The sequence below is a fragment of the Pecten maximus genome, chromosome 7 (assembly GCF_902652985.1).
Source record: "Pecten maximus chromosome 7, xPecMax1.1, whole genome shotgun sequence".
NCBI classification, from domain to species: domain Eukaryota; kingdom Metazoa; phylum Mollusca; class Bivalvia; order Pectinida; family Pectinidae; genus Pecten; species Pecten maximus.
Window position 1 is genome coordinate 25,554,128 of NC_047021.1, and position 27,556 is coordinate 25,581,683.

The 27,556-nt window shown below is 33.5% G+C and overlaps 1 protein-coding gene across 2 annotated transcripts; it reads left to right on the top strand.

Annotated features, from left to right (window-relative positions):
• Positions 1-462: 462 nt before the first annotated feature.
• On the top strand, positions 463-27,255 carry LOC117330369 (PR domain zinc finger protein 14-like). Of its 2 annotated transcripts, XM_033888599.1 has the most exons (10): positions 463-1,327; positions 1,666-1,946; positions 2,786-2,857; positions 17,029-17,136; positions 17,685-17,845; positions 20,406-20,673; positions 20,937-21,066; positions 24,743-24,869; positions 25,420-25,530; positions 26,111-27,255. In XM_033888599.1, the coding sequence occupies exons 1-10, from the start codon at positions 1,263-1,265 to the stop codon at positions 26,270-26,272; spliced, it is 1,485 nt and encodes a 494-aa protein (XP_033744490.1). In that variant the 5' UTR covers positions 463-1,262; the 3' UTR covers positions 26,273-27,255. The 2 variants fall into 2 exon arrangements, with proteins under 2 accessions (XP_033744490.1, XP_033744492.1); XM_033888601.1 differs by lacking the exon at positions 2,786-2,857 and having other exon boundaries at positions 524-1,327.
• The last annotated feature ends 301 nt before the right edge of the window (positions 27,256-27,556 follow it).

The following is a 27,556-nucleotide window of genomic DNA, read 5'->3' on the forward strand; positions in this document are numbered from 1 at the left end:
AGGTTTAGTATTTTAGAGGCCTAAATAAATAAAAAAGAATAAATAGTACCTATTTGTTTAACGCTTGTCAGGTTTCATCAATTTAAATAACCATAGCACGAATAACAAACATTGCTTCCTCGTCATCTCTGATTTTATTAACACATCGGGAAATTGAAAATAATATGTCATTTTTAATATTGTCTTGTTAATAACACGTTTCGTATTGTCCTTTACATTTTATTTTTGTGATAACTTATACTTTTTTATAGATAATATTCCGACAATATCCATTACCCCACTCTCTTATTATTCTTATTAGAAAGATTTGTTCTCCCTTGTTATATTTTGCTTTTACTGTAATTTTTTTAAATCATATTAAATATCTTTTATCAAAGTTTGATATAAAAGTGTAATTTGGATTTGTTGTCTCATGAAATGAACCTTTTTTTTCAAAAGAAATCTTTCTTAGTTGGGATTTGGTGATTAAAAATGCATTGCCGTGTTCTCTTTTAACTTTAAAATAAAATTATCATATACATGTAATTATACTGGAGTGAAGCGTGAAAACATAGAAATGTTAAAACTGAAATAGAACGAGATAATAATAGGCAATGTCATGTAAACTGTACTAAATTGTGACAGTCCTCATCACAAAGGTAACCGATATAGAAGACCTATGTGAATTACAATATATAATGAACATTAAAATAACATGTATACCACGGGTTAAAGCCAGGTAAACACTACCGTCCACCCTCCGTATTAATACTCAAGCTTGACCATCAAATGACCAAACTATCTGGTCGGACAAGATTTGTGTTAGAACCGTACAACAATACCTCACACTATGGCAAGTGTCAAAGCCCGTCCGGTTCGACAGCCAGCGCGCTCTGGTGGCCTAAACCCGCCCCCTATTTTATGTTGATACTCGATTTGAATTAACTAACCCTTAATCTCATTGTGATGTGCCTCCGAGCCCATGTAACCCCTTGTCGCATTATCGGTCTCATTTCAGTTTTCATTAATCACATACAAATTCAGGCGCAAGCGCAAACAGTCGATGATAGCACTTGGATTGACCAAATGAAATCTGATGTTTACTTTAAAACTTACCACTGTTATGTGAAAACAGGAGCTCTACTCCTCGATTACAGCGATATGTAGCCGCAGTTTGAACAAATCTCTTCTACGCACAGGTGCGCCAGACACGGAGACATTATAAGTTATAATATATTTCTAAAAAATCATTTAAAGTTAATGTATTGATTCTTTATCAAACTATGGAACAAATAAGACCGAATGTGTTTCCATTTTTTCCTCATCCATTTACATCGCCGATGCATGGGTAAGTAAAATTAATATTGTTATTTTCTAATTTTCGTTTTATTTTTATTTTTAATTCAACGGAAATTTGATAGATTTTTAGAGAAACCAATAACTTTAAAATGTTTTAGAGTGATTTTAATAAAAAGAATTTTTTTGTCTAAAATCAAAACTAATGTTTATTTGTGCTTTTCTGTAATGTTATTTTTGTTATTATTTATTATTGAAAAGAATGATGTTTTATTCTGATATGTTGAAAATATCTAATACGTTGAAAAGAAAATATACATATTATTTAATTGACGAAAAAAATAATGTATGACAATTAAGAAATTATTTTTCTTTCATTAACTGTATCAGGATGCCGATGGAGCGACTCCACCTTGGGGGTCCAGCCTTTCCAATGTCTGCACCCATGTTCGCCCCATCCCACACGTCCGTATCAGGGATGACGGCGCCACTCGGAAACTCGACCCCCGGGATGCTGATGAACAGATTCGCTCCACCCATGGGGATTCCAACGTTTTCGTTCTCACAAGAGGAAGTTGATATGGTACTTTACGGGTACACCAAGAACAAGCGGGGGGACAAACTAAATGGCCACGCCCTGTCCGGACTAAGACTCGGGGACATCACTCACGGTAATTTAATACCTTTTTATTACATTTTATATATGTATGTTAACCTGCTATGCCTGTTTGTTTGTATATAAATATGTTTACCTGGTACGTCTTTTAGATTAGCTGATTGATGCATTTTGATGTTTATTTTTATCAAAGTACAATTTATGATTAATAATTCGAATTATCAAGCAACAGATACGGTAAACTTACATTGAATTATCATATTTACATGATACTGAATTGTTGGACATATTGTCGACACATTCTCCGCCAACCGAACGAAACTAAAACTGCCTAGAACCTGTCGTAGACTTTCTGTATTGTCCTGTAATAATAATAATTATATTTGAACGTGTGTTGAATAAGTATTTACCTGTTATTTTGAATATTTCAATACTCAAAAATAAAAAGGATATACATTTATCTGTTTGAGTATTTGCCTGAAAAGTCACATATTTATTAGGAGACCTGTAAAATATTTGTTTGAATATGTGCCGTAATGTATAGATATTTATATTTAGAATATATTTCAAAAAATAAAAAGGGTATATATATACATTTGGTTGTGTGTTTGCCTTGTAACGTTACACGTTTTATGAGACTTATAAAGCGTAAACTTTCCAAGTTTCCAACACAATACTGTTATAATAATATTATATGCGTGTATAAGGAGACCCAATCAGCTGATCGATCCGAATTTTTACAATATTTTAAAAATTAATTTTGGTATTTTGGGAGACTCCATACTGGGTAACCCAGCCCTGTAAATGTCATGTACTTGTATGAAAATATAAAGGAAAATGTTCGTCCACGGACCGTCTGTTAAAGATATCTACGTATATATTTATCTTTACAAGGTGGTGACGATGTAAGATCCCGGGGGCCAGGCGGACAAAGATCCCGTCCCCCCGGGGAAGGAATGCACAAAAGTTAGTACATAATTCGCAGAATATTGTGTAAAACTATGTTTAGTTTTCTCAGTTTAAGACACCCTGTATATATATGCATGTATATTGTCTAAGTCTTTATGTTCATTTGTGTGTTGCCTGTGCATTAAAGTATCTAATGATAAAAAAAGAAAATTAAGACATAAAAACATTAACTCGTTAAAAATAGAAATTTAAAATATTTAATGTTTCGATTAATTGTGGATTTTGCTTCAAGACAAGAATTTTCGCTGTAACATGTTTATTTTGATATTTACCTACTAAAATGGAAAACAGATGTTCCTTTTCAATATAATTTACAACCAGCATGATAAAATATGAGAATAACTTGATAATTTGAGTTGTCGTGTGAGCGAATTCCGGTTTGTAAATGATCAAAACATAGAATTATATTTTAAGACACTGAATTTCAGTAATCTGTTAAATATGCAATCGAAAGACAACCATAAAATATAATTGGTGAGTTTATATGATAATATCAAATTATCATTTAAAAATGGATTTCCGTTTTTTTATCAATGCTGTTATGACGTTTGTATTTTATACAATAAAAAAAATCAAGATGACATAATACCATCGCATTGTTATACGCTACGGAATACTATATTAATATGTTCAGTTGATTTATTCCGAAGGCCTTTCGGCCCATAGTGAAAATAACACCATGTGATTATATAAAAAGGAGAGTGATCAACGTAATATTGTGATATGTTTGGTTTTTATACGAGGACAGGCATGTCAGTAATGATACAGATGGTTAACTATTTAGTCAACCGTGTGATTAGCATGACAGATAGAATTAGCCAAACCACGTGTAAAACGGTAATTGGCCATGGTTCATTTGAATTTGTTTCCGATTGTGATATTCTTACAGAAAAGATAGTATATAAAATATAACGACAACATTTTGGTATAATTCTAATGATAAAATATTGTTGCAAATTACTACGGAGTCATTTTCAAAATGACCGGTTATTACTTTTAAATCGTTTTATTATTTTTTGAAAGTTTTCAACGGTCTATTTACTCAGCACTTTGATATATTTACACATACATACTTTGTAAACATCATATACATATATACACATATATTTCTATATTGTGCGAATCTGCCACTGCTATTCATAAAACATTGAAATTATTAGTTATATCGCTTAGCTAAATTCGAATAACTAATTAATTTTTAGTTTAACTAAATGCATTTTGTTTTGTTTTGTTTCGTCGTTTTTTATCCATCTCATTGATCTTTGTGGTCTTTGTTCCTTTCTCAGAAATGAATAAATACATACTTTTATTTATTTGTAACATATTTTATTGACACATTAGAGAGATTAGTCGGTAAGTTTTCCCAACTTATTGTTTACTTCTCCAGTTAAGCTGACAAAACAATAATAAACAATGATTAACTGACAGTAAGAAGATAAAATTGTCATTAATTAGTTTAAACATATTATATTACTTCTTTAAAACAAGCAAGCTGATTGGGTATAAGTTATGGCAGCTTATAGAAACTCTCTCCTCCACAATTTATTTCAGAAATGTGACAGCAACAATAGACATATATGTACATTATATACAATGAAACGAATTTGGAAATCAGTGGAGTGAAAGAAAAGGCAGATTGAAAGTACAGGGAAATGGCAATAATATCATTAAGGATATCTTATCATTTACAACAATATATTGCATAATAATATAAAGAATATGAATGATTATATATCGTACATACTAGCTATATATACAATCCAGCTACTTGTTTATATAATGTATTTATACTGCTTATCTACACACCTTGAAATATTCATTATCACACGATAAAGTATTTTGGATAAGTGGCATTTAATCTGTTATTTACATATTTCAAAGTTATTTTATCATATCTAATCAAAATTTAATATATGGAACGATGTTGAAGTGTTTTACTTCAACTTTTTGATGAACATTCATTAACTGGTGGTGTTAGTTAGGACGGCGCAGCTGTCACGTGTGATAGATGTGTCACGTGTTTTTGATTGGTTTAATTACCTAACACTAGCGTGTTGTGAGGTAGGACTTTACCGGGTCGTATTACTAATAACTTGTCGAATATTGTGTGTGTTATTTGCTCGCCTAGTGTCAGGATCGGTCTGTTTCTATCTAGTTCTGAGCTTCACTGTGTGTAAAACAAACGATCCTTTGTGCGCTGTCAGTTATTCTGCACGGTTCTCTCTTGATTTGTACTCAATAGTCTCCTTTAAATGTCACTCATTCGCGTTATCGAGTTAAGAAAAGTAAACTTTAGTTAAATCCGTTGTTCAACTCGTTACATTTGTACATGCCCTAAATTACTCTGGTATATTTGCAATTCTAACACTATCCTAATGGCAAATCAAAGTAAATGTTTGTACAACATGGCGGGAGATATCTCTCGTGTGGTGCCTTGTCACGTGATGATACAGAATTGAAAGAGGGACATTTTTTGTGGTAACGCCTCCTTGTCATGTTTCCAAAATAAGTAGGTCTGTTGAATGTTTGAACGTTACACTAATATTACGTGCTAAATGGAGGGCTTCCACGACAGCGCTGTCTGTAAACTCGAGCAGACGCACGTTGCTCCGACAAACCTGTCTGGCTTCCCGTATTGGCGAGACTGGAATCACATACGAACCGCAAAGGTCGTTTAGTATATACTTGTGTTTCTTTCACTTTAAGAAGAAACCTGTGATACCTGTTTTTCTAACTCAGCAAAAAATGTTCAATATCTGAAACTTTATACCGGAACCTAAAAACTAACGGCTCTGAAACAAAACCTTATGAGGAGCATGTCGCAAAGTGTTAATAGGAGTTAAGAAAATAACCAAATTGATATGAAATTCAAGATTTAAAAGAAAAGACACCTTTTTATTGATGATTTTTTTCCCTTCGAAGCATCTGGGCCATTAGTTTACTTCGAGGTGTAAGGTAACATGTTGAAACAACTTTTGGCGCCGATTAACGATAACTTACACGGAAATCATCGTCACTTCCGAAATAAACGTAAAATTACCAAATGCAGAGTGCATCACCATTGTGACATTTCAGCAATACCCTGTCACCGTTAATAGTGATAATCCTTGGCGTTTAGAATTATGATTTACCAGCAACATTGTTTCAAAAACTTAGAATACCGATGCTTTGCGTTAGCTTTATTTTTTTGCAAGTATTTTTCACGCAATCGTGAGATAGGCAAGTATTCATTATTTATTTTACACAAGCATCTCGGAATTTCTTATCAGATATTACCGAAATTTTCAGTCGAAGCTGAATCCCATTTTATCTGAATACGAATCGGACAATATACACGTATATGGTAAATCTACGACACATCATTGTGTTTGGCTGATTTGTTTCAAACGTAGTTTAGATATTTAGAAATACACAAACATGTAGTCATTTGCAGAAATATCCATTAATAGTAAAACAGACATACACATTTTATTTGATACGAGGACATGTATCAAACAAACATATCAACACATCTGGGAATAAGGACTTAATAACGAAACCATAATTCTAAATCAAAGTCGAGGCCAAATTGAAAGCGAAAAAAAAAAAGAAAAAAAAAAAACAAACCCATAAGACCATTAAAAAAGTACAAGGATAATAAGACCATGTGTACCGGTAAAGTGAGCGTCTTCTGCTTCATCGACACTCGCCATACAACTCTACGTAAAATCTGGTTTAAATCCCATTCTCAAAATGGCAATGTGACTTAAATACAAAACAATAGGTGCTTATGATAAACAATTTACGAAACAAAGTTTATGCTTAACAAATGGTTAGGACTTCAAACCCGAATTCGGTTTTGTAACATTCCAGGAGTATGGTTAATTCCGTGTGGCAGCATAACAGACGATTCATACATAGCAAGGATACACAAATCAAATATTGTTATTATTTCTTTATTGGTTAAGACTTATTTCCGCTATTGAGATTTGCTATAAACACATTAAAATGACCCTTTCTAAAATATCTTCCTTTTTCATTGGCGTTGAAACATATAAGACATCAAGCTTCTTAATAACCGACATTCTTGTTAAAATCAAGGATTCGCAATCTTAATTTGCCAATTGACTAGATCAAAATATTAGCCGACGTTTTTACCAATATTGGAATACGACTGTGAAGTTTGATGTTATATTTATTTTATTATTGTGAAAAGTACAAACAGAGTTCCTCCGTTATACTGTTAATGGTAAAAGGAATTCGCCGTTTTAATATTGTATGCTATATGACGAATTAGGATGTTTCTAATAATTTATGGTAAGAGTCGCCGAATTAATTTCTGGCCCCGACTAATGAGTGGTAACAGAGACATCATACCCCATATACAATGCCTTATTGGTCGACTAAATTAGTAGTCCTCATACCCATACAGTACATGGTCGATTTTGTCGAAAGTATTTTTTAATTAAACTGTTTTCGGTTACGTATGGTCGATACAATCACCGACTTCCAATTGAAACTTGAGGAATGGATAACGTATAACCCTACGAATTTCTCTAGTTATGGTCCTCGTCGCCTGAACATTTTATTAATAAAGCTTAATCATGATTGTAGCCAACTTAATTATGACCTGTATCGTGTATATTTAGTAGAATGTAGAATCACCTTCATGTGCATGTGGTTACCCATGTGGCTACCCATGTGATTACCCATGTGATTACCCATGTGGTTACCCATGTGACTACCCATGTGGTTACCCGTGTGGTCACCCATGTGATTAAGCATGTGGTTACCCATGTGGTTACCCATGTGATTACCCATGTGGTGGTTACCCATGTGATTACCCATGTGGTTACCCGTGGATACCCATGTGGCTACCCGTGTGGTTACTCGTGGTCACCCATGTGATTACCCATGTGGTTACCCATGTGGTGGTTACCCATGTGATTACCCATGTGTTTACCCATGTGATTACCATGTGGTTACCCATGTGGTTACCCATGTGACTACCCATGTGGTTACCCGTGTGGTTACCCGTGGTTACCCATGTGATTACCCATGTGGTTACCCATGTGAAAACTCTTTTCATTACTTTTTATAATGTCCAAATTACATGAATATTCGTCATGACATGTTTGATAAACTGTTACACCATCAGCTTGTACGCCTAAACTTATCATTGTGTGGAAATGATGAATTATCTAACGTTGACAATGAGTTAATTTGTAAAACAGTTCGAACTTTTATTCGATTAAGTGACCGTTTCTAAGCAAAACATTCGTGTGAACAAGTACATCTATATGTCTTTTTCCTATCCTACTTATATCACTCTTAAGTCTACAATTTGTTGATATTAATATTGTGATTGGTTCATATATTACGTGTATCATTTACAGTTTATAATAAACCTCTAATACAAGGCATGTCAATAAGAAACCTATAAAGTTCAGGAGTGATTCAGGAAAATGTTTTTGCGGACAATGGATAAGTGACGCGTATTGGATGTGTAGTTTTTAATTAATTTTAATTAGGTGTATTTAAAGATACATAATGTGAACGTCGTTTATGAACGCTAATTTGAAGTATATCCTAATGTAGCAACATTCATCTTACTCTTAGATCTCTAGATCTGTCTTTCTTCCTGTCATTCTTCTTTTCTTTTCTTTCTTTATAATCATTTCAAGTATACTGTGTCGCTATCACATTCTTTGTAAGAGATATTTGTGGAGAGGGCTTTTAGAAGTTAAAAACTTGTGTAAAATCTAATTGTGTCTAAACAATAAAATACGTTTAAATGGAATAATGTTTATGTATACTGCATGGTAGAAGAAATGGAGATAAATACCACGATGTTTTTTAATATGATTTTTCCTGTATCGAAAGAAAGAGGTATATCCCTACTGTCTTCCGTTTCCTAATGCTATAAAATATTCTGATTTATTTTATACAACAAGTAAATACAACAAAATTATTGGACAAGTCTATGTACCTTTCTTCATTACATCACACAACTATTTCAGCCATGTTGATTATATATTAATGACCCTGATTGTCAGATAAAGTTCTACTAAAATTGGAAAATTAATAAATTATTAATTTATGAAATTAATGATGACAGGATTTTAACGTGAAGCATGTATTGAGATGCCTACAGGTACCGTTCTGCTTGTGTAATTTAAGTTAGTTTAATTGAAACCAATAAACTGCATGATATCACTAATTAAACATAGCAGTAAAAACCAAGAAAAAAAATCCATGAATATGTAATTTACAAAAATATTTTTTCTTAATTTAGTTCATATCTTGACCTTTTTTTTTTAATGATAATAGGTTAGAATTATGGTTTCGTTACTATGTCGGTATAATCTGTTGTTTTTATATCAATACAACTGTATGTTATTTTATACAATAACTTATTCCAACCAGTATCTTATTTACAACAATATCTTTTTATTACAATATGATATTTCAGACAATATCTTATTTCCCATGTAAATATTTTTACGTTTTTTTTGCTATATACAGAAATGAATATGGACTTAAATTAAAAACATATTATGTCGCAAAATAATTATAAGAGGAAAGACACTCCATTTGCAAATCGTCCATATTACTAATGTATCTATAACTAAACTACGCTTCTCCAGGATACACTCAATGCTTTTTCCAAATGTTGACATATTCTGGCGTAAATGTTATGTGATGTTATAACTAAAAGTTTAGCCAATACAATCACTCCGAGGTCTTTACTCGGGAATAGGTAACATGTATATTTAAAATTTCACCTATTGATAACGTTCTCCTCAAACAAGAATAGTGTTTTTAGGAGTTTTACGTCCTCGCAAACGCCGGGGTCATATGAGGACGGGGAATATCTCTAATCAATTTTGTTTGATTATGTGATTATGACCAAACATGTCTAATCCTTTGTGTTGCTTTAATGTCGTCACTTATGAAATTATTTGTATCCATTTAGTACCTGTATGGCTTTGATATGTACAGGAAAGTGACATATTTCTGTAGCTTTCTCACAGCTCCGAACATAAACATGCAAAAACAGCATAATAGATAATCGTCAATCTTCATAATTATTTAATATCAGTTATATAGCCTGTTAGGCTCCTCGGGCTGTAGTGTTAAACTGATGGTTCCTTAATCCAAATCCTGTTATACACACCAGACTAACCAGGTCTGATGCTGTGGTACAACTAACTATTTGATTGGTCCCAGGGTTTTTTACCAGACATACTTTATACTACTCTGTATAATCCCGTACCGATTTTTCTCACGATGCTTCTTCTTATTATTATCGTTAAAAAAAACTCCTGAAAATTTTGAAATAACAACGAAACATCCAAAAATCAAATTAAATAAAGAGGACAAAATTTGAACAAAAACACTGATATGCACGGAGCACCTCACGGAGCACCTCACGGAGACCCTCACGGAGTCCCTTGAAAAGTGCTCATCGACGACACCCCCTTATAAATCTTGTTCAAATTTTTGTAAAATCTCATTCTCTACCACTAGGCATAGACTATACCCCAGTTTATCTTGAATCCTCAGTCCTCGTCGTGTTCCTAGGGATTTGATATCGACATACAGGTATTCCCATAGATTTGATGACAGGTGTAGTTGACGTATGTGCAACAAGTCTCCTTGTGTTAATCCGTGCCGGCGTTTGTTACAGCGTACCTTCCTTTTGTTGTCATCTCATATTGTCTCCGTGTTACTAGTTTAGTAATGATAGCTTCATTATGGTTATGTAATATTGGTTAAATCGATTAAGCTGGGATATTTTATATGAAATATCTAAGGTATGCTGAATGAATTTTCACCCTGACTAATTACCACTTATGACATTACAGGGTTAACACTGATCGATATCATTGTGACATATATCATCAGTGGTCCGTTAGCTTTTGCTGTGTTTTAAGGGGTTATTATGAAATGCTGAATTGTACATGGACCATTGACCCGTTTCGTTTCACAAGGTTTCACTGTTGTTTTTGTATACACCTATATTGTGTTTTCTTTCTCTTCGGTGTCTTCTCAGTTCCTGTTTTGCATATAAACATGTTTTTTTCGGCATAGCCGTTTAATTTTCTTTTGGCCCCGGATATGACGCGACAGGTGGCGTTACTGGTCAAGATGAAGTATATGATTGGTCAATGTTTAGCGGTAAATGCAAAATGCAGAAATGCAGTTAAAGACGAAACAAAATTAAGATTGAATGCAAGCTTAATAAGTGGATGTATCTATTCAAATGACACATTAATAAAATCATATTCCTGATTCAAATGCTGTCTGTGCTGAAACTGCGCATTTATTAATTAGTTCGTTAATTTATTTCACCAGCAGTTTTAAATTATAACCACCAGCATTAAAACTATGCCGTTTATCTTTTTTAAAGATATTTCTTGTTTAAATTTGAAATGACATGTTAATGGCGTGGCATTGTTTTCTTCCATGTCACACATCGATCTCGTTTATAGTTTTTTTCCTATTGTCTGAGTATCGCTCACATTAAACAAAGAATCACTGTATTGCTAACGCAGTTTATACAATGTTGTAGTTATTAAAGTTTTTTTCCTTTATAGAAATGTTCTTCACAATAAAGAGATTGTATGTAATTGACTTGAAATGTCCCCAATTATTTACTGTTCAAAATGCCAAGATAGCGAAGATTTTAATTAGTTTAAATAAAAACACGTTCAAATACTTTTATTTGAACGCCTAGAACCTGACGTTAGAGAGATCGGCATGTCTCTATTGAGGATCACTGTATGTCTGTTATTACGATACCTAACAAGCACAGTTATTGCCCGCTAATCGCCAGCCACAGATGCGGATTTTACCCCCGGGGGCGGGGCATCTAGAGACTAGGTTTAAATTATTTACCTACTCATGTCTCTTCCTATTGTACAAGTGATGGTTTACAAACATGGAAACAATGATCAGGCAGCGCTGTTGTCCTACAGAGAGACCTTCACGTTAGGTAAATAGCCAAAACTCCTCTTGTGGTTACTGTGTAAACATTGTACAGAAATGGAAGCAAATTGAACGCGTCAAATTTAAATTTGAAACATTCTTTTAGAGTTTACTCTCGACTGTCACGCAGGGTGTTCTTCATGACAGGTTGTATAAGGTTTTCAATGGGAATACTGTCCCACATTGCTTGGATAAAGATGCGTTCTATCAAACACTTTAGTAGATCTAAGTTACGGTGTTTAACTTTCACCAATGGAGTTAGGGCAACCGCCAAAAGTTTAAAGCATATTCGCTTTAGACTAATCACGTTTTAACATCTAAACAAATAGAATAACTAGGATAACGTATTGCACATGTCTAGAAACAAGATTTGTTCACACACGCATGAGTCATAAATCATAGTTTTCAAACTTTTTATGTTGTCAAATGATTAATTATCTCGATGTGCACGTTTTCAATAAAAGGTCTGTCCGTTGGTATGTATGAAGTGTGAAAGTATTATATCTATCATGGTACCTAAGCTATTCTGTGCCTCATTACGGCATGACACGAGATCAATTGATAAAAATACGGTCATTAAAATGACAATTAAAGTTGTATAAATATTTATATTAAGAACTATTTAAGTTTATTTATATCTATAATTAATTATTCAATATTGGTAAACAGTAATTCTATACCTGGCAAGTTTGATTAAAACACTTATCTTAGAGGCGTGAATTTATTGTGCTTGTTTAAGAAGACTTGCGTCAAAACTTGCACGGAGTATCAACATTGTGGAAGAAATATCACCCATGTTTTTTGTATGAATAGGTAAATGGATATGATCTTTGATAATTAGAAATCACGACAAGGAAGATTATCCTTGTATTAAGTGCTCTATTATCGCAGATGCCATAGAAACGATAAGAAGACAAATTAAAAATGATTTCCTTCATTCTTCCATGGCCAACTTCATCCCAATCTCACATCACTTTCACATTCCGAACAACCTCTCAAACTGTGTTTAAAATTATTTCGAAGAGCTCCATAACCTATGCCATCATGCCTAATGTCAAGTATTTACTATTGGAAACGGATTAATATAAGCTTTTTTAAAGCTTGTTTCCGGGTCCTGTTCCTGTATATTTTTACTGTATTGTTGTAAACATTTGTAATATATACATGTATATGGTAATGTAAGAAAAATTATATTAAAATGACTTATATCCGCTTAATCAAACTTATACTTATAAGAATGGCTGTTCTATGCTCATAACCACAATATGCATTTTTTTTGTAGTAAAATCTTATGATTATCATGGTTGACGTTTTTTTTACCGAAGCATTCCGTTCTGATATATCAGATCTATTTGATTATATCGCGAGTTTGATTTGTATCCTTCCGATATCTAACATGAATCATAATATCCATCAACAAATCTCTTTTCAAAAGATATGATTATAAAGGGCGCAATTTGTGTCAATAAAGTCTAATTTTTTCTTACAAAACGTTTGTAGTCGCTGCAAATAATAAGGTGATAGGACAATTTACTACAAATTGTCCGCAAGAATTCAAAACATAATCTGCCCACGTGACTAGAGAATGGCTGGAATGGTATCCGTGTCGGGATAAGGGATTACCAAGATTAGGGTGTATCACATTAGAGAAAGTCCTAGATAATGTTCTTATGCACATTAATTCATTCTATAAGAGGCTTTTCTGAAACCTCTACGCCATTCTAGGGACAACTTTTGACAGTCGAACAAAGCCAATAGAACCAGCGGCCATTATTCCCCGACCCTAGCCTCGAACCTCTCTACGTCAACAAAACCATGATTAACTTACCCAGTACCTTAGACAACCGTATGTAAATGTATTGTTAGGAAATAATCTAATATAGGTAGTAATTACACGTATTAGGGATAGTTTACGTTTCACATTACAAATATACTTTACATGTTTATTTATCGGAGTTAATTCCAACTATCAACATTTTCTGCCTGAATATACAAGTTGTCATGACCGCCTTTTGTTACAAAGGCCATGATTGGTTCAAAGGTTGTTACAGCCAACACTATTTGTCAGTTGACAAACAGGTATTTCAACAAGGTATATCAAAAACTGTAAAGGGATTAAGTATCTAATCTAAAGTTTTGCACTTTACATTTAAGACACTGAGATTAATGTTATGGAGTAGTAAGCATGGTCACCTATGCTTATTGTGTTTTGAAACCAAACAAGCTCTCCCTAGGACCCGCGCGCTCTAATAAGATATTTTGATTTCATTTGTTAACGGGAAATATTGATGGAGTGTCTTAACGTAAAATACCTCTGCCATGTTTCACGGGTCTCTGTATGTTGTTTTTGGTAGTCGGTTCTACCCCCAGACGAGAGGATTACGGTCCCGATAATTCCAAATTTAATTGAATTTTTAAAGATTTAAGCTACTGGCCATTGAATGACGCATTGGCTGCAGTATACAGAGAGGAATATTTCAGACATTATTCATGTAATACCTAACATTAACAGAGAGCGACCTTGTATATTCAATGAACAAAATATAACATAAATATATACAGTATCTAATTGAAAACAGAAAATGAAATGATATTTTAGTGGAAGAACAAGCGAGTGGATATCATATTGATGTGGCTTATTCACTTTTTCATTTAGATTGTCATAACAAACTTAGATAAGCTATAAAATGAGGACAGTTGGAAGCTGCTTTATTCCTGAATTATCAATCGAATACTTATATTGTAAATTATAAATACTTTCAACGAAAATAATATTGATATGGTTAACTAAAACCTTATCCTTTTTGAAGTTTTTATTATTTGAAATCTTTTTGCATGTAGTGTGTGGATTGTTTTGTTTATGTGATGTTTATACAGTTATAGAGGGTTTTGAAAATCTTACATTAATATGTGGTTATTGATTTATTTTCGAGGATTCCAAGGGATTAAACGATACATAATAGATAATAATCACTTCTACAAATGTATGTAAGTAACTGTTGACCGGCCGAAAAAAAAAAAAAAAAAAATCACCGAAATGGTTCATAAAGGAGCGGTCGCGAAAATATTTTTATTCAAATTCATCTTAAGTAAACCCGAAAACAAACCTAACTGTATATAATACAAAGAAGAGCTATTATTATATTGGTATTGGTCTATTTCACCTTTGTATCAAATATGCTGTGAAACGTTCCGTCCGGTGTCACTGCTGTTACACATTGATAACTGTATCAGATCTCCATAACAGCTAATGAATACGACAGTGGGCTATATTACGTGGCGGAGGGTCACCAAGAGTGATGCGATTGTGTAATAACCGCCTCACCGCCACAGCTAGCGAGAAGACACCGCGCATACTTAACTCCTATGATGATCGAATTAGAATACAAATAGAAGAATGGAACTCTCGCGGGAATTAAGACAATCTCGAGTTTTTCACTAGAGAGCAAAATCTGCTCCTTAACGGTGTCCGTGTTTACACAAGTCTCGGTCTATGCGCGAGATCAAACACTCACGAGGATAAAGTCCGATACACTCAGCACATGCGCACTGTTAAACAGTTGATCAATTTCTAACTTCATTCATTGAAGAATTCCAAATTTGATTTATGATATCATATTAATGTATTCTAATTTCTAACAAATGTTCGCTTACCCAGTACTTTTCTAATCAAGAAGAAGCGCGTTCGATTCGCTCCCACCAGACTGTCCCTAACAAGTGAAGGGCTCTCAAATCGGATTTGTTTGTCTCCCCATCACGACCGGGTCTCTGTAATTGTTTTACTCAGGATTAGACCGGCGATAAGATGATAACCGGACAGTTGGAAACATTGTAGAATGTCCATCACAATGATGAAGTTCGTCACCTACCGAATCATTTAACAGCATTTATCGTGACCCTTCAGATCAATGTAAAACTCTTATATTAAAACAGTTACTGCAAAGCGTAATGGACTGTCTTCGATAATAAATAATTCATAAATAAACTGAATCCAATACTATTTAAAGTGCATACTTGATTCATTTGTAATATTTATGATAATATTCATTAGAGTTTGATAATATGATATACTGTATGAGTTTGACACGAACATTCTGTAAATTTTATTCTGAGACAGATTAACTACGAAATGTCAGCATCGCTTTTGACGTCATTATTAAATGAAACCGCTCAAGGTTATTTGAGTTGTGATTGGTTATACTATCTGTAACCTCAGCATTTTTATATTTTGTCGAGATGTTACCAGTTCACAGAGTGGTTTGGTTGAACGCCTGAAATTCTTAAAAAAAAATCGCTTGTTTTCTTCACCAAATACAACTGACGTTTTTAACATGTAACAATATAACAATGTGCTAATCTTCAGCAAGTAACCTTTTTGTTTTGTTCTTGTATTTGAAATAATTATTACAGTGGAGAGAAACATAGAAATATTCGAGAAATCACAATTAGTCTAAAGAAACACTAATAGAAATAGTCAACCTTGTATAAAGATACCAATATATTTATACCTCGGTAAACAAAATAAATTGATTAGCTGATTACCTTGAAATATATTTCAGTACCTAAAATATAAACAGTTAATCCTAACACGATTCAAAATATAATTCCTCGTCCACATTACTGTGATTAATAATTAAGCATGATTAACTGATTATTGTTCCAGACTGATCGGTTTTGCGCTAATAAATATCATTGCCACAGTAAAATTATTCCCAGTTTAAAAATCACGAGTTGCAACAAGACATGTCGGTATCGCCCATTTAACACACTGGGTATTTTTTTCATTAGTCCATCGATGCTGGAAGACCAGCTACTTTGCTTACAAATCTGTGATATTACTTTGTAGATTACGTATACATGTAACAAGTTTATAATTATTTCGATGGTTACTTTGCCTGAAGGAGGTATAATGTAGCTGTTGTTGACTCACTAAAATACATGAGCAGTGGTTTTTGGATTCAATCCAGATTATTTCTTCAATCCTCAGATGCTCGTTATATAATTTCGATATGAATATATACATTTGGTCCTGATGATTACCAGGATTGCAGAGTCCAGTAAACATCACATTCCAACAGAAACTTATGACATAGGATGACACAGTGTTGTCTGTTTTGTCTGTGTTCTAGTTTCCTCTCCGAATTTCCTAGTGTCCATTACGATATATGTGATTGCAGTATTATTGTCATAACTTGTAGGTATTGACCGGATACTAGGAGCGGGAAGCGCATACTCTCATTCACAACTACGACAACCTATGATAACCACCAAAGTCTTGGAAGCTGCAGGGCTCGATCTGCCTGAAGGTAGGTCTGGCTAACTCTTCAAATCGAACGGAAGACTAGTACCATACATACATAGACACAAAATCTTGTCCAATCAATGTATATACGTAATCTCATTGATGAATTTCAGAAAGTTATTTTGTATTACTTATATGTTTATCGTCCTTTATTAACACAATATTTAACATTTTGAAATATATTGAATATTGCAGCTATTGTACTTCCCAGTCCAGATATAGACATATTTATTCTGTGTTTCCTCCCGTCACCTACGAGGTATTAACACTTGAGCATCATTAATGCGTCATAGCAAGACGAAACAGCTGTATGATACAAGATAGTTTATATTTGGCTCTACAGTATCTAACTATCAATTGTTACTGGAAGGTCTTAATAACTCCTGTGTCTTTTTCACAATCCTCATTATGAATAATCAAGTTTCTGACCATGCGTACAATGTATAGACATTTCATAAAACGGTTTATTAAAAAATGAGGTACATGTACAGTTTCTATGTACCTATGAATCTATGAATTGGCATCGTTCTATTATTAATTTCATCATTACAGGGGTGGCCATTTTCCAGACGACGTTCGCCGGTGGAATACATTATGGCGTATTTTGTACCCAAACAATAATCGCCCGGAGCACAAAATTCGGACCCTTTAAGGGTAGGACCGTCAATATGAGCGAGATAAAGACTAATGATGATAATTCATTTATGTGGGAGGTAGGTACACAATTTCCAAAATCAGTCTTATAATGATATGGCCTATCAAAATAGGCACCTCAAACATAGCGATTTCACTTTGAGGAATCGCACGGTTTAAATGTTACAAATATTATGAGATTATTTCAACCCTCACCATTCACTTACTGTCGTAGAATGATATTATAGGTTTGAATTAAAATTAATTTTGCTTTTGCTAATATACAAAAATGAAATATGAAATATGTTTGATATGGTTGTCATTTGTCTCCACGGAAGGCTTTTATATAATGCGACAGGTATTTGATACAAAATACTGATAATGAATGGTGTCGTACGTGACTATAATTTTGTTATATGATAATGTTGAATTAATAACGCAGTAATTCTGTTAAATTGATTTAAGATGTCTTATTCACAACAAATTTAAAGATTTTATCTATCATTTTTATTATTTTTACATTCACGGATGCATTGTTGCGGGGTTTATTATAAATATACATGTACATGTATATATATACATAATATAAAGAAGAGGTCACGTGTGATGTTCCATACATGTATCTATCAGTAAAATGTATGTAAAGTATGATATTTTCGCTGCTGTTTCCATAGAATCTTTGTCTTTTATTTGGTGATTATCAATGTATCATAATGTTGAATCTTCTGTGCTTATCATATCATATTAGTGTATATAACTGTGTTCATTCCTAATCCCACTTCTTAAAATCAAGTTATAGAAATTAGTTTACACAGACATTGCCTTTAAGACAATAAGCTGCCTTTACATTGGAAAATTTTAATATTATGCTGAAAACCTCAAGACATTACTTTAATTTTAGAAATCATGTTGACGTTGTTACGTTTTTATGTCGATAAATATTAAATACCTTCATATGCTTTATATATCACGTTAATATCATGCACAAAGGGAAAATATAATCAACATAATATAGGATGTTTGCCATACCCAACTCCATATCGTTTGAATACATTTCCCGTGCATACCTGCTGCACTTAGCATTTCATCGCCTCTTTCCAGTTAGCGAGTAATTGTCAAGCTCTTCGCCTCACACGACTTAAAAAATTCTCAAGCGTATTCGAGTAGTAAAATCGGGTAATTAAGAGGGTTGACGAGCAAAATGAAAATACAAGAGCTGTATAAGGGTGGTTTAGTTTGGTTTAGAATTTTAACCGTAACAAGGAGAAACAGCCTTGAGATTTAAGTCAATAAATCATATGTGAGTTTTCATTTACACAGAGAGAGAGAGCTAATTTCTAGCCATGTCAAGAGCATATTCTGGTTATCATATAAAGCGTCATCCGTGACGCTTGATTAGTGTGTAACAGTGTAATATGGGGCCATCTTATCTCATTCATACATCTAAATATTTTTGTGTAACAATATTAAAACTATCACCAGACAATAGAAATGAAAAATGTATGGGAAGCATTGTCTGAATATTTATTTTCTTGTTTTTGTGGTATATTAAGCTTACAATGAATTCGACAAGCAGAACGTGATCTTCATAGAGGGTTTATATTTATTAACAGTCAAAATCACCGCGAGTGTTGGCATTTTAGCTGTAGTACCCTTCTTTAATTTGCAAGGAGGATGGAATCTAAAATAGCGCACCTTTTGCAAGTTAATGAGATCCCCCTATCTGCCAGGGCTGTCAATCTTGTGGACTCAATTGTTACTTGTGACAAATTATATTGACATTCCAGTTGAAGTTGTTTGCTAACACGCGTGTTCAAATACTATGTGGTGACATGGCTATGTGTGGATACCTGCTTTAATCAGTCTGTGATGAGTCTGAATGGACACTTACCATACCCCTGTCAATACCGAGCGACTTTCTTATGATACCGTCAGTCGGCCATTTCCTATATTAACCATTAGGATCTCATTATATGCCACAGTTCAATAATTCGATGGCCACATTTAGCTGTTTGATTAAAAATTCCAAAGAATAAAAACTTATTCGGAAATACACTTAATGACTCATGATATGAACCTTGATTCCCCGCCACATTTTTATTGCTGGTTTTAGGAATAGCTAAAGAGCATAGAATGCCGTTTTTCTATGATAGTAACATCCATCGCATCGCATTTATTATACTGCTTTTACATATTTTCGATGATTTGAACGACGTTTTACCTTTCAAATCAGAAAAAACTTCAATATGCACAACGCAATAATTCTTATTTTATGTTTATTTTCAAACAAATCTCGATATATTAATTAAGACACGTTGGAAATATAGATTTCTTTCTTTCAGTACTGTAAAAATCGATATTCTGTAGGCTTTCTGTCATCAATATATCAGAGTTACTAATAAAGTTTCAACGATGTTTCATTAACAGATTGACAGTTTAATTTAGAACACCTGGTAAAAGTCTAAGTGAAATTTGCGGTAGAATTTTCGTCTTTAAGCTTGTAATTGCCAAAGGAAATTAAGTGTTTTCGTCATTTACAGTTAATTAGGTTACCTGTTAAAGGATTATTTTGACGCCTTTTTATTCAGTTATCGAGGTGCTAATCTGACTGATTTTGTTCTGTTTTCCTATTTTTTCAAGATTTTTCAAGAAGGCAAATTAAGTCATTTTGTGGATGGTCGTGGCAGCACTGGGAACTGGATGTCTTTTGTGAATTGTGCTCGGTATGCACAGGAACAGAATTTGATCGCTATACAAACAGATGGAGAGATCTACTACGAAGTGTGTAAGGATATTCCCCAAGGGACTGAACTCCTTGTGTGGTACGGAGACTGCTACCTACAGTTTATGGGAGTACCTGTGTCACTGAAGGAAATGGCAGATGGGGAGGGCAATCAAGAAAGTGAATGTAAGTATATTTTACCTTTCTTATTTGTTAATTTGGAATTGAAAGGATTTCCCTTCGTCACTCCCTGCTTCATAAAAACTCAATGGAAATGAAAATCACCTTCTTAATCAGTCTGGGCGTTTTTTGTTCTTTTATGACAAAGTGATGTTCTTTGGGAATCGGCAAATGGAAGTGAAGATATAGTTTTTAAATTAAAATAAGTATGGTTAAAATCATATATTGTGAATGAATGACTCATAAGCTAACTGTTTAATTTTACACAGCGGCCGAGGGATACCAATGTGAGCGATGTGGAAAGGTCTTCGCCTACAAATATTACAGAGACAAACATCTAAAGTACACAAGATGTGTCGATCAGGGAAACAGAAAGTTTCCATGCCACCTCTGTAGCAGGTAAAACACGTTCAGTTCGCATTCCGTCGGTCATGTCGTATGTACAGGGTACATATGTCTTTGACTTTTTGCTACAATTCAATGGTCAATCAGAAAACGTAATTAGTGTTCTGACCGTGTATTATTGTGCCATAATAATTAAAATGACATGATCTATGCGATGGACAATATGATATATTATGACCAAAGGGCACCCCTTTTTAATTTCAAAAGGTAGTTACTTTAATGTGAAAGTTTAAAGAAGCTTGATGATATACCCCCGTGCTATCCTTACATTATTCCAATGCTATATCATAGCTTAATTATATATAAGACTCCCTGAATTTAAGAAATAAAGAAGATAAGGATATTGAATACTATGTGAATGTGTGTTCACCTATAGATTAAGTTATATTGAGAATTGAAAACTTCACCAACTCGAATGCAAATTTAAATACTTTCATCATTTATGTAATTGATTCAGAAACAGGATGTGCTTAAAAGTCGCCAAAGTTAATTTGCTGTGTGACTACCGTACTAACATATTAACACAAATTTCTTGGGTGTAGAAATACACGAGTCTTAACGTACCCTTAGTAGCGAAACTAATTACAAAGGTGGCGTTTACCATTAAGACCATAGTGTTTCTGTTTTTGTCGTCTAAATAGCATTAACAAGTCGGTAAACTTTCCTAAGTACATTACGTGTCCGCGTCTGGTATTGGGCCGGGCGCTAATTCTGTTACGTCACGTCTTCTTGGCTCAATTCGATTGTCCCGTGGCTCCGACATGCGGAAGTGTATACGATGGGGACAGCGCATGAACCTAAGTCATCTATTTATGAAAAACTGAAAATCGAAGAGAGGGGGTTTCTCACAAAACACATCTTTTGGGATGTAACTTCTGGCTTCCTTTTAGCCCCTGCACCAGTCAATGCGGGTTTCGATACGCATGTCTGTATTTAACTCTCTAGTCTCGTTGCTGATAAAAAGTTTCAAATTTTCTTTCTCAAAGGGCAAGAAATTTCTCCTCCAGAAGGCGCCATGGAAGCGATGTGGGTAGTTTGGCGTTCTATGATTATCAATCGTGTTATATGACTGTTTACGCTACGTAACTAACGACCCCACAGCCGAGGGATGACATGATAGTTAACACAATTACACTCCGTGCTGTGCACGTTTGGTATTTCAAAATCGCTTCGTGTCTATCATCAGGAGTGCGATATAATAAAATAGTTGCTTTAATTATCACAATTTAATGTTCGAGAAGGACATTTCGATTATATTTTCAAGGCATAAGGCATTTATCGCCTGTATGTTAGCAATATTGTTTTATTTGTACCAATAAAACTAATGCGATTACGTATTGATAGTCTAGTTAGGCGATAATTGATGTTGGTGTACATTGATGGCGTTGGTCTGGGTACAGTTATGTTCACAAATTATTTCCTTTTCTGTCGTTTTATATAATTAGTTTCCTTTAACGTGGTTTTTATAACTTTATAACATTTATATTGTAGTTGTATGATGTATTACACTTTAATGATAGACTAATGTCGACATAACATTCTTGCTGCTACCTTGTGTAAAGTTATCCTTTAAGATGATCGAAATGTTAATGTAACGGGAATATTTCATTTATTGCCGTCCTTCGTAAAAAATATACTATCAACGTGCAGCTCTCAGCGGTGATATCATCTTAGCGTTTTTCGCGCTACAAAGTTCCTCTAAATTATGATAGCGCTAATTTAGTATATCTAAATTGGTTTCTAGGACAATAATTGTTGCTGCGCTAACTCATCATTCCGCTTATCTGTCTTCATTTGGTTTTATGCTAAAATTTGAGTGTATCGAATTAAGTACGTTTGCAGAAGTGCTTATTTGTACAGATTAGTGATATAGAGACATTAGATATTATCGTGTTTTGTAACATTGATACAAATTTAAACTTAATTTCCCAGACCAAACTGCTCGGATGGATTCATTCTAAATTTATTTTGAGATGTTACACACCATTTGATTGTACATTTATACAAACGTATAACCAGGTTTGTCTGACACGTAATCAAATCAGTTTTGGCTATAGGAGATACATTTTGGACGAATAATATGTTAAACTCATCCAAAATACGAATATCACGCCTTCCTGTATAGATATCGAATAAAAAAAATCTACCGCATCAAATACTTGAAATAAAGCTTACAGGAAACGGTTTATTCCACGATGATATTATCTCGGAATTTTTTCCCCAAATAGCTTGTTGATAAATCCGCAGACGCTCTTTTCCCTTGTGAAATTTGAAGACAACAGTGAAGAGTTAAAGGCATTTGTTATCAGCGAGAGAGAGTTGAATTATAACATGTCATGGTATCGGAGAAAAATAATAGCGCTGTCGTGATTATGACAAAAAGATTTACGTGTGGGGTACTAGTTGATTTGTAGATGTTGATATAACCACTCTGGTTCTCATGGTATCCTCTGAATTAATACAACTGGCTGTTGAATAAGCAGATATTTACTCGTCCTTTGCAGTCTTCGCGATTATCTGTTTCTTTTGTTGATATGATTGTAGATTTTGAGTTAAAATTCCGATTTTATTTACGTTTACGTGTTCACCTGTTGACGGTCATTGATTTATTAATGAAATACGAAAGAATACCGACTTGTACAAACAAAACCGTTTCAACGACAAATTCTGGTTAAGTCACGTTCTCAAAACAGGAACCATGTTGCTAAAAACTGATCGTGATATAGTCCACGAATCTCTCTGAAGATGCATACTCTTCCGGAACATCTGGTTCATTCTCCTTTTCCCCTTTCATGGTCTTCTTGCATATATATCTCTTTTTATATTTTCCCTAGTTGTTTCCGATTTTGAGATACGATCAGAGAAAATCGTCATAATAATATGACGATTTTCTCTGTGGTTCATGAAAGGAGTGATCTAGATCTTAAAGTTTACTTAATCACATTGATCGTCATGTAACAATGGTATGAGGTTTTTGTTAATTAGAAAGACATATTTTGCGACTTGCGTCCGAAAATTGTGCATATTCTATCCGAAATGCTAGTTGTATTATCGCTGGTCATACGTACTCAGTTTCCAGCTGAGTAAATAAATTTAAAACGCAGCATGGCTATCCCCTCAATTGATACGCATACATATTACATTTTCGCACAGTTATAAATGTAATCACATGTTTGTATTTCAGTACAGTAAATGAATAAGCATTAACTGGAAACTGAAAAAATCACAATGTTACAGCATACACCGGTACTACTTTTAAAAAGTTCCATTACGCTACCAGATGGCGTTGTTTAAGTATCTCTGTCCTTATATACTTTTATCTCTGTTTATCACCATGCTGTTTATGGATAACAAATTATATGTAAAATAGGGAAATATCTCATCTTTCATATTGTAAAAATATCTAAGCATAATTTAAACAGATAATATGCGATCGAGGTTTGGTTTTGTGTAGTTTTAGTAAAAATCCTAATGTACCACAAACTATCGCCAATCTTGTTTTTCTCAAGGCCAAAGTAATAACACACTTGAACTATCACCACACCATAGCCAGGGTCACTAAGTTTATGCACACAAAACGTTTATGTGACGTTAAATGTGATAGCGTGATTTTTTCTCAAGCAGTTTGGTTAAATTATTAAATTAATAACCCTTTCTTTTTCTATTTAAGATCCTTTGAAAAGCGGGACCGTCTGCGCATTCACATATTGCACGTGCACGAGAAACATCGACCGCACAAATGCATGGTATGTGCTAAGAGCTTCAGCCAATCATCGAGTCTAAACAAGCATATGCGGGTAAGGGAGACAATCTGGAATTGCCTTTTATTATTAAACAAAAGATGCATCGGTTGTTTTTGAATTCCATATACTATTTGATTAAACAGCATGGAAGACGATCATGGCCTTTGGGAATAATCTAAGAAATGAAATCTATATCTTGAAAAAAAGGAAAGAAAAAAACCATTAACAACTGATTGCGTAATTTTGTAGATTTTGTCAATCAATTTTCTATTTCTAGACTTTTAAATTTCATTCGTTTTGAATAAATGTAACTTTTTTATAAACAGTGTATAAATGAGGGTAATAAATTGTAAATGAAATGTTTGGACAGGAAAACATATAAAAAAGTAATCAAAATCTCAATATTTCAAAATGAATCGTAACGACCTCGTTTCCTGTACATATTGTTTGTTAAACCAACTAGATATTACATCTGTATTCATCCAGCTTTATAAAAAAAAAATTTCATGTTGTTTTTCATTCATGAGTCTTATTCACTTGACAAACATAGGTCCATTCTTAAGTTAAAATATGCGAATTTAGAATTAGTCAATGCTTTTTCAAGGTACACAGTGGAGAGCGGCCCTATAAATGTGTTTACTGTAACAAAGCCTTCACGGCTTCCAGTATCCTCAGGACACACATCAGACAACACTCTGGAGAAAAACCGTTTAAGGTAAAAACCTCAATATCTATGTCATATACAAAGAACGTGATGATCAATTTCGGAATATCGTTGTGGATGAATAATTTACAACTGTCTCGTATTTATACAAAACTGTAATTGATTTTAGCCTAGATATACCAAAAGTAAATTTAATCCACTTCATTCACATCTAAAGTCTTCTGACTCGTTTTAATAGAAACATATCAATAATGCTATGACACAGAATAATTTGGAAAAGCTTGGCCGAATGAAATAAAGATACGTATGTGGTACTAAGGGAATACAATTAGATTTCAAAATGTTTCTACAGCAATTAGGCAAATTTGGTGAATTACATTCACGTTATAAAGTATTCTGGCAATTTGAGAATGGAAATACCTTACATGGTTCTAGTGTAAGAGTAACACGGCTAAAATATATTTTCTTACTGTTTAAGTATATAATGTATATAAATATTAGTGAAATCTTTTGAATTGTATTTCATTAGTACCTTTCAAAATTATTTAATAAACGTTGGAAGAAATAAGTGTATTTTAGTTTGAGCCGATGATAAGGTGACGAAAATAACTCGTCAAATTTTCTTTTCCAGTGTCGACATTGCGGGAAAGCCTTTGCGTCGCATGCGGCACACGACAGTCACGTGCGAAGGACGCACGCGAAGGAGAAGGCATGCTCTTGTGGTGTCTGTGGCAAGATATTTGCCACCTCATTTGAACTGAAATTACATATGAATGTTCACACCACAGGATAGTCGGTGAAATAATCACAGAGGAGTGGCTGAGTTTAATTTATTGTGTTTGTGAGTGAAGTGTTTGTTTTCTTTAATGAGATGTTCATTCAAGGTCTATGTAACGTGCTGTTGTACACGATGTACTGAAATGTTTGAAAATTAAATAGGATTGTCATTGTCAGGAACTTAATTTGAAACTCAGTTCTACACGTTCATCGGACGTATCGATCACTCGTAAAATAGTATTAATCTTTAAAATACTTGCAATATAAGCAACTTTTCTTAACACCATTCAGCCGAGATTGGTCATTAAAGAGCAATTTGTAATATATAGCTTTTCGCAACTAATATGCCCTAAGTGGTTTTGTATTGATTTTTTTCAAAGCGTAGGTACGTGAGAACAAATGAAACAACTATATGTTCTTATTAGGGACCATGCACTCCAATTAATAATGATATTACATTAATTACACTGGGTATATCATTTTAGGATTTTTACACCGAACACATGCCTGTACAAAACATAAAATGATTGATATTGTTCAATATTTATCATGTTGAAAGGTTAATCGTATTTAATGTTCAAACAAGTTTACACATTTCCCCGTGTTAATGTATATCGTGTGAGACAAACTTTTTAGACTTTAAAAACTTTAAGATGTATTACTTGGCTTGAAAAGCTTGATCTGTTTTATTATATATTGTTTGTTGATATTCTTTATATTATGCCAACAACATTATAATTAATCATAATTCATAACAAACATTTAAAGGGCGAATTGTGAATTGTTATTTAATTTTAAACTTTTGATTTAATATTTTGAAAAGAAATAACATTAGAGCGTGCTTTAAGTTATTGTTGAACTGCCCATCCTTGGCATTATAATTAAGGTGTTGAATCGTAATGAGGTTTGTAGTATGAAATATGTTAGCATAACAATCATTATAAAGCGACCATATGTTTATAATATTTGTATAAACAATAAAAATGTTAGCCTTGTTGATATTGATGTTATATAATTGTGCTAATATAATTGTTTGAATAAAAAATGAATTGAATTTTTTATCATGTATATTTCATTGTTTTTGGCACCGTAGCATCACACTACAAATACGACCAAACTTGACATTTAAATCAAATTAAACAGTACTATATCTATACTGTGGAACGAAAGATGAGCTGTCGATAACAATAGCAATATGTTGTAATTGTATAAGGTTTCCATCAGGCAGAAGTATATTTTCCAGCAGACATATAGTGCTATAAACATTATCAATATTTTAGCAGCAGTATTGTCATAAAAT

Coding starts and splice junctions, on each gene's coding strand:
- LOC117330369 (XM_033888599.1), top strand. CDS start 1,263: ATGGAACAAATAAGACCGAATGTGTTTCCATTTTTTCCTCATCCATTT. Junction 17,846..20,405: donor ATAATTCATTTATGTGGGAG/GTAGGTACACAA, acceptor TATTTTTTCAAG/ATTTTTCAAGAAGGCAAATT. Junction 25,531..26,110: donor CTGGAGAAAAACCGTTTAAG/GTAAAAACCTCA, acceptor TTTCTTTTCCAG/TGTCGACATTGCGGGAAAGC.